The 8,306-nt window shown below is 38.5% G+C and overlaps 1 protein-coding gene across 1 annotated transcript; it reads right to left on the bottom strand.

Annotated features, from left to right (window-relative positions):
- Positions 1-1,536: 1,536 nt before the first annotated feature.
- LOC131829683 (putative olfactory receptor 10D4) lies at positions 1,537-2,463 on the bottom strand. The gene has a single exon (XM_059171740.1). The coding sequence runs from the start codon at positions 2,461-2,463 to the stop codon at positions 1,537-1,539; it is 927 nt and encodes a 308-aa protein (XP_059027723.1).
- Between the last annotated feature and the right edge of the window lie 5,843 nt (positions 2,464-8,306).

Here is an 8,306-nt window from a genome sequence, read left to right as displayed (position 1 = left end):
ATTTGACAATAGCAAAACACTTCCATAATAAAAAACACTCAACAAACTAAGAATAGAAAGAAACTTCCCCAATGGGATAACGAACATGCATGTAAAACCCACAGTCAACAGCATACTTTATGGTAAAAGACTAGATACCTTCCTTCCATGTGAAGAACAAGACAAGGATGCTTACTATTAGCCCTTCCATTCAACATTGTACTAGAATTGCTAGCCAGGGAAATTAGGCAAGAAAAAGTACTAAAACACATCTGTATGAGAAAGGAAAAAGTAAAAGTGTCTCTATTTGCCTATGACATGATTGTGTATATAGAAAATACAACAAAATCCGCTAAAAATCTATTAGAACTAATGAAAGAGTTCAGGGAGATTGCAAGATAGATCAATATAAAAAATCAACTGTATTTCCATATACTGGCAATGAAAATATCCCAAATGGATATTGAATAAACAACCCCACTTATAACAGCATCTAAAAGAATAAAGTACCTCAGGATTGATTTAGCCAAAGAATTGAAAGACCTATACACTGAAAACTAATTGAAAAGAAGTTCCTGGAAGAAATACATATTTATGTTATAATCCTTACAATACAGAGGCAACATCAGCACCAGGTAAGGACCATTCCTTTCATATCTTAGCTCAACATCTTTCTAATTTTGTGACACTGGAAGTATCTTACCTCTCAATGCCTTAAAATCCTCTTCAGTAAATTGGGATCATTTATCATAATCAATTATCTACTCCATGTGATAATTATGGTAATTACATATGTCAGTATTTGTAAAGTGCAGAGAATAGTGCTTGGCACCTAGTAAGCCTTATAAAATATTTTGTTGAATAAATAGCCAAACTATGGAAAGAACCTAGATGTCCACCAATAGATGAATGGATAAAGAAAATGTGGTGTGTATATATATATACAACGGAATACTATGCAGCCATCAAAAGAAATGAAATCTTGCCATTTGCAACAACGTGGATAGAACTAGAGAGTATTATGCTTAGCAAAATAAGTCAATCAGAGAAAGACAATTATCATATGATCTCCCTGATATAAGGAAGTGGAGATGCAATGTGGGGAGTTTGGAGGGTAGGAAAATAATAAATGAAACAAGATGGGATCAGGAGGGAGACAAACCATAAGAGACTCTTAATCATACAAAACAAACTGAGGGTTGCCGGGGATAAAAGGGTAGGGAGAGGGTGGTTGGGTTATGGACACTGGGGAGGGTATGTGCTATGGTGATGCTGTGAAGTATGTAAGACTGATGATTCACAGACCTGTACCCCTGGGGCTAATAATACATCATATGTTTATTAAAAAAATAAAAACATTTTTAAAAAGAGAGACGAAAAAAAGATTTTGTTGGGTAAACAATTATATAAACATATATATACACATAAATCATACCAGAATCTTTTCAACCTCACCTACTTATCCCAAACTTCACTAGCAATCACTCCAACTCTAAGGGACAAGTTGCCCCGATAAATGTAAGACCAAGTTGTAGGGACAGAGCATGACCTGAAAGGTTATGCCCGACAAGTAGGTACTCCTTGGATTAGTGCTTTTCTCAGAGCCAACTTCACATCCTTGTTTCTCAAGGTATATATTAAAGGATTCAAGGAAGGGGTAACAATATTATTCAACACCTGAACCACAGAATCCAGCCAGGGGCTGGAGGCAGGCCGGAGATAAATGAGGACCACGGGCCCATAGAAGAGCAGGATGGAAGTCAGGTGGGCACTGCAGGTGGAGAAGGCTCTGTGCCGGCCTGCTGAGGAGCTGGTTTTCAATATGGAGAGAACAATGTGAGTATAAGAAGCGAGGATAAGAAGAAAACACAAGAGTGCCACAACACCTACATTGGTGAAGCTCACTGTCTGAGCTAGAGAGGTGTCTGCAAAGGCCAGGGGCAGCACCACTGGGATATCACAGAAGTAACTGTGCACTTCATTGGGGCCACAGTAGGGCAACTTAAAGATGAGGAATGTGAGGACAGATGCATGCAGACAGCTCCCCATCCAGGTGCTTAGTGTCATGACGGCACAGACTCGGGGGTTCATCATGACTGTGCATCTCAGGGGATGGCAGATGGCTGCAAAACGGTCGTAGGCCATCACGGTGTACAGGAAACACTCAGTGCAGCCCAGGAAGTAGTAGAAGAAGAGTTGGCAGGCACAGCCCTGGTAAGAGATGGTACAGCTTTGCCCCATGAGGGAGAGCATCATTTGGGGGGAACTCACGGAAGGGAAAAAGATGTCAAACACAGACAGGTTTCCCAGGAAGAAATACATGGGAGTGTGCAGGGTGGAGGAAGTGAGGATGGCCAGAAGAATGAGCAGGTTCCCCAGAAGAGTGAGCAGAAAGAAGACAAAGAGCACATTTTCCAGCCCTTTTGTGTAAGGGATTCCCATCAGGAGGAACAGGGTTACAGGAGTGTGATTCCTCATCTCCATGCCTGGTCAGTCCTGAAAGAGCAAAGAATGGCCTTGCTGAGATGAACTCTTCCCCCAAAACTAATATCTTCAGAGAACCCACTGGAAACTGAAAGACTTCTGTTGCTATAAAAGGGAGTCAATCCAAGTCTGTCACTAATCAATGTGTGACATGAGTTAAGTCTTTTGTTTATTTTTCCTGTTTCTCTGGAAGAAAAATAGAGATAACACTAGAGGCAGAATAGAATAGAGGTCTGTGAATATAGCTTACAGTGCCTATATCTGAGTTTAATCTACACCTTGCTCTGTGACTTTGGATAACTGAAAAGAAATCTCTGAATCTCTGTATCTGTATACATAGCATATATCTTACAATTCTTGTGAGGACTAATACTTTAATGTATATGAAGTCCCTAATCTGATCCTACCCATTCTTGTTAAAAAAATCATTCTAGATCCTAATAGTTTGGTTTAATGAGTCTTTATTTCCACACATTCTATCTGTTCATTGGACTTGCAGAAGTTCTGACATGACCTATTGCTGCAAATGACTTGCAAAACTGCCTTCTCCATCATCAGCCAAACAACTGAAAACAGAATTGTGTAGTGAAAACACAGTAAAACTGGATGGGAAAGGTAATGGTTAATGTAAGGAAATGTAATAGACGGTTACCAATATTCACAACAACCATCTTCTTTCAATACGAAATTTAATCTCGGAGTAGCAGTTATATCTGCAATATGACAGAACAGATGCAATCACCATTAAGGTTTTAAGGTTGAGCTTCATTAATCAGAGACTATCTTAAGAAAGTACCATGGAGTCAACTAAGGCAGTATTAGCCCAGTTCAAATAGAGCCAGTTCCCACATTCCCACCTTCCTCTGATGTGTACAACCCAGCAGATTAGAAAAAGAAAGCACTCTAGACAGAAAGCATTTACAGATCAGACTGAAGGGAAATGGCCAACTTGGGTTGAAAGCCAGGCTCCACATCTACCCTCTGTTTCCGTTGCTTTTAGATGCTGTGGAACTCAAGAGCCAGGTTCTGGGACCAAGAAAGCCAAACACTCCTCTTTCTCAGACTCATCCACTCAGGTCTGAAAATCTAGACCCAGTAGTTCTCTGTTCCCTGAGTGAAGGAACAGTATTCATACCCTCTAGAGAGAGTAAATGTCTTTGATATTCCTTTGGGACCCTCTTCCCTGGGGAGTCCTGACTAGAAGATCTGTAGAGCAGAGGGAGCCATTAAAGTAGGGACTCCTTTCCTCCCTCCCTCCTTCTTTCTCCCCATTGCTTCTACCTCATTAACTTCTTAGATGAAAATCCAATTAAGTAGCGGTATTTAGTTATATTCTGTTTTTAAATCTCTGATTAGCGCTAACTCTTGGGCATGTTTTTCCTCTCTCAGAGAACCCTCCACTGGGGTCAGAGATTGTGTTGCCCAGTGACCCTGGGCTTAGAAGACATGGGTTTGAAGAAGAGGCTATGGGTTAGCAAAGGAACCACTCAAAGAAAAGAGGCACCAACCCACTTAGCGTTAAAACAAGCACACCTACAACTGTTGTTTCTATATTTAGTTTTATAATGTCTCATTATTACTCCCTCAAGATCTCTAAGATTTATATGCTTACCAGACTTGCTTAGTGTAGAACACTTTAGAACCTTAATTTCCATTAATTTTTCCTTTTATTTATTTTTTAAGATTCTCTTTGTTTGAGACAGACAGAAAGCATGAAGGGGGAACAGGGAAAGGGAGAAGCAGGTGTCCCACTAAGCAGGGAGCCTACACAGGGCTGGATCCCAGGATGCTGGGATCATGACCTGAGACAAAGGCAGACACAAATGACTGAGTCATCCAAGCGCCCTCCATTATTTTTTTTTCTTTTTAAAATCTATTGCTATTGATTTTATTTGTTTTTATTATATATAATAAATATATAATATTTAAGTAACTCCAAGAATTAATTCTTTAAGGGTGTTATACATCTCATAATTATCATCACTATAACTCTTTAAAACAAATACACATTAGGTTCCTTCTTTTTTAAAATTTTATTTAATTCAGTTACTTAACATATAATGTATTATTTGTTTCAGGAGTACAGGTCTGTGATTCATCAGTCTTATATATACTCAGTGATCATTACAACACATACCCTCCCCAATGTCCATCACCCAGGTGTGCCATTCCTCCTTCCTCCTCCCCTCCAACAACCCTTGTTATGTTTCCTATAATTAAGAGTCTCTTATGGTTTGTTTCCCTCTCTGGTTTCATCTTGTTTCATTTTTTCCCTCTCTTCCCTTATGATCCTGTTTCATTTCTTAAATTCTACATATTCGTGAGATCATATGATAATTGTCTTTCTTTGATTGACCTACTTCACTTAGCATAGTACCCTCTAGTCCAGCCACATCATTGCAAATGGCAAGATTTCATTTCCTCCTTTTTTTTTTTTAAATGTAGTAGGCTCTACACCCAGCATGGAGCCCAAAGCTAGGCATGAACTCATGAACCTGTGATCAAGACTGGAGCAGATATCACAAGTCAGACACAACTGACTCATCCACCCAGGTGCCCCTAAATATACACATGTTAAGAAAAGATAAAGCTATAATGAACCTCTGTATATACCATCTCATTTTGATTTCCTAGAATTGTTTGTGACAAAATCTTAAGAGTCATTAAAGTAACAATTAATGAAATAGCCCAAGATTGTATCTTTGTATTAAATGTTTTTCTATACTTCCTGTATCATTAATTCATTCAACAAGTATCCGTTGCAGATATTCATTTGTCACCCAGTCAGTCAATTTCAAAAGACCACCATACATATGGTTTTTACATGAGTTTATGAATATATGATTTACATATTACATATGAATATCAGTATATAAATTTGTAAGGAGAAATAAAACACCATATTTACTGGAAAGCGTGTGTTAGTGGGTCAGTCTATTTGTTTCCAAAGTAATAATAATCTACATTCAAAGCAAAATGCTCTTTCAGGAGGGTTTTACTAAGTGTGGAGTTAAATCAGAGGGAACAGGATGATTATAACCAAGTGTTCTGCTACAGTAATTTGATGCACTTTTTTTTTTTACCATATCAGCATACCTGTCAAGCAGGTCAAAATGTCCCTGTCAGATGTTCTTTCCTCCCCCCAGACACAAGAGATATACTATCCACTTGTTCAACATCTACTTCTTATTTTCCAGTTTTATCAAGATACAGTTTACCTATTATAGAATTCAACAATTGTAAGTGTACAGTTTAAATATTTTTATTAAATTTATACAGTTGTACAGACATTGTCAAAATTAAGAATACTTAATCACCCCCAAAATTTCCCTGGGCCAACATACAATTGATTCCCACTTCTATTCCCCTCCCCAGGAAACCAACCACTAATTTGCTTTTTGTCTCTACACATCTGCCTTTTTTAGAACTTTCATATAAATGAAATGAAGTTGGCTGTTTTCATTAGCCTAATGTTGTCAAGCTTCATCTAGGATGTAATATGTAAAAATAATTTGTCCTTTTTATTGCCAACTAATATTCCAGTATATGAAGATACCACATTTCATTTATCATTTCACTAGATGATGGGCATTTAGAGTTTTCTCAGATTTTTTTAAATTTAAATTCCAGTTAGTTAACATACAACATAATATCATTTGCAGGTGTACAATATGATTCAACACCTCCATATAACACCTGGTGTTTACAACAGGTGCACTCCTAAATCCCCATCACCTATTTAACCCAGCCCTGGCCCACCTCCCCTCTGGTAACCATCAGTTTGTTCTCTAAAGTTACGAGTCTGTTTCTTGTTTTGCCTCTCTCTTTTCTTCCCCTATGATTGTGTTGTTAAATTCCACATATGAGTAAAATCATATCATATTTATCTTTGTCTGACTGACTTATTTTGCTTAATAAAATACTCTCTAGCTCCATCCACGTCTTATATATAGACCACATCTTCTTCATCAATTTATCAGTCACTGGACATCTGGGCTCTTTCCATAACTTGGCTCTTGTTGATAAGGCTGCTCTGAACATCAGGGTACATGTATCCCTTTGATTTAGTATTTTTGTATTGTTTGGGTAAATGCCCAGTATTACAATTGCTGGATCATAGGATTGTGCTATTTTTAACTTTTTGAGGAACCTCCATACTGTTTTCCAGAGTGGCTGCAACAGTTATCATTCTCACCAAATCTCACCTTTTTCAACATCCTCACCAACACCTATTGTTTCCTGTGTTGTTAATGTTCCCAGCTTTGATTATGAATAATATCTCTATGAAAATTCCCATACAAATCTTTTGTGTATCCATTCCCTTTTCAACTATCCTCAAAGACTGTAAATTGTTTTGGGGGGTTTTGTTGAAATTCTCACAGTATCTTCTCTCCGATATTAGTGATAAGCCTCATAAAGTCTAAATGGTAGAATAATTTTGGTAGACATCCAATGTCACCACTCAAATGTTTATTCTTACAGCTTACTCTTTCAAAGAGAGCTCTTTTCCTGATTGTTTGGGTCAGTCTTGGGCAGAACTTTGTACAAAGAGGTCACATATAAGGACTGTCTAATATATTTCAGACATAAGTTCTTTCAAAAGAGCTTGAAGCCACAACAGCTTTTTGGAAGTTGAAGTACTTCACTTTGAAATATCAGCTATCGCTGTGATGAAATTTGGGGTCCTCTCTGCTTTCCTCCATACTTCCTCACACCACAGCAACAGATGAAGAAAGGGACCTCCATGCCTCACTCACTTGCTAACTGTTGAGCTATTATGGTACCACATGCCATAGAAACTGATAATCCCACTAACACCTAGGGTAGGATGCCTTACCCAAGTCAATATGTAAGCAAAAGGAAAACATAAAATAAATTCTTTGAGAAAGATTCCAGAGACAGAACAAAGGGGGGAACCAAATGCTTTCACTGGGAAAAAAAATTAAGAAACATATTTGGCCACAGATCTGAGCCATATTTTTTTAAGGTTTATTTATTTATTTGAGAGAGAGAGAGCATGAGCTTGGAAAGGAAGAGGGGGAGAGGGAAAGAAGCAAGAAGACTCCCACCAAATGGGAGCCAGACGTGGGGCTCGATCCCAGGAACCCAGGTTCATGACCAAAGGGAGATGCTTAACCAACTCAGCCACCTAAGTACCCTAAGTCATATTTCTTAATTTAGTAACTGTATAACTTAATTATCAGCAATCAAGTTGCTATTTTTATGTATTCAAACACCTTTGTCTTCATCTCAATTGTTTCTGGACTTGGGAGGGAAATCAAGAGTGTTGCCCCCCCATCAATAAGTAGATTACACCCCAGGTTGGCAATTGCAAAAGAAATGGATCAAACTGTAGGCAGCCCAGGGGATGGGGGATCAATGAGAGTATAAGATGAATTTGTGAAAACTTTTGGGTGACAGTGAACTGACTTAACACATCTCACACTGTGTGACTATACCGAGGGCATATAAAAGACTAAATGTCTATCAGACACATGAAAAAATGTTCATCATCACTAGCCATCAGGGAGATTCAAATTAAAGCCACATTAAGATACACCTTACACCAGTTAGAATGGCCAAAATTAGCAAGGCAGGAAACAACATGTGTTGGAGGGGATGTGGAGAAAGGAGAACCCTCTTACACTGTTGGTGGGAATGCAAGTTGGTGCAGCCACTTTGGAGAAGAGTGTGGAGATTCCTCAAGAAATTAAAAATAGAGCTTCCCTATGACCCTGCAATTGCACTGCTGGGTATTTACCCGAAAGATACAGATGTAGTGAAAAGAAGGGCCATCTGTACCCTAAGGTTTATAGCAGCAATGGCCACGGTCGCCACACTGT

This window comes from Mustela lutreola, chromosome 1 (assembly GCF_030435805.1).
Source record: "Mustela lutreola isolate mMusLut2 chromosome 1, mMusLut2.pri, whole genome shotgun sequence".
In the NCBI taxonomy this organism is placed as follows: Eukaryota; Metazoa; Chordata; class Mammalia; order Carnivora; family Mustelidae; genus Mustela; species Mustela lutreola.
Note: the sequence above shows the minus strand (reverse complement) of the source record. Positions and strands in the feature narration are given on the sequence as shown.

What these genes read in the sequence shown, in the direction of transcription:
- LOC131829683 (XM_059171740.1), bottom strand. Translation starts at nt 2,463, where the DNA reads ATGGAGATGAGGAATCACACTCCTGTAACCCTGTTCCTCCTGATGGGA.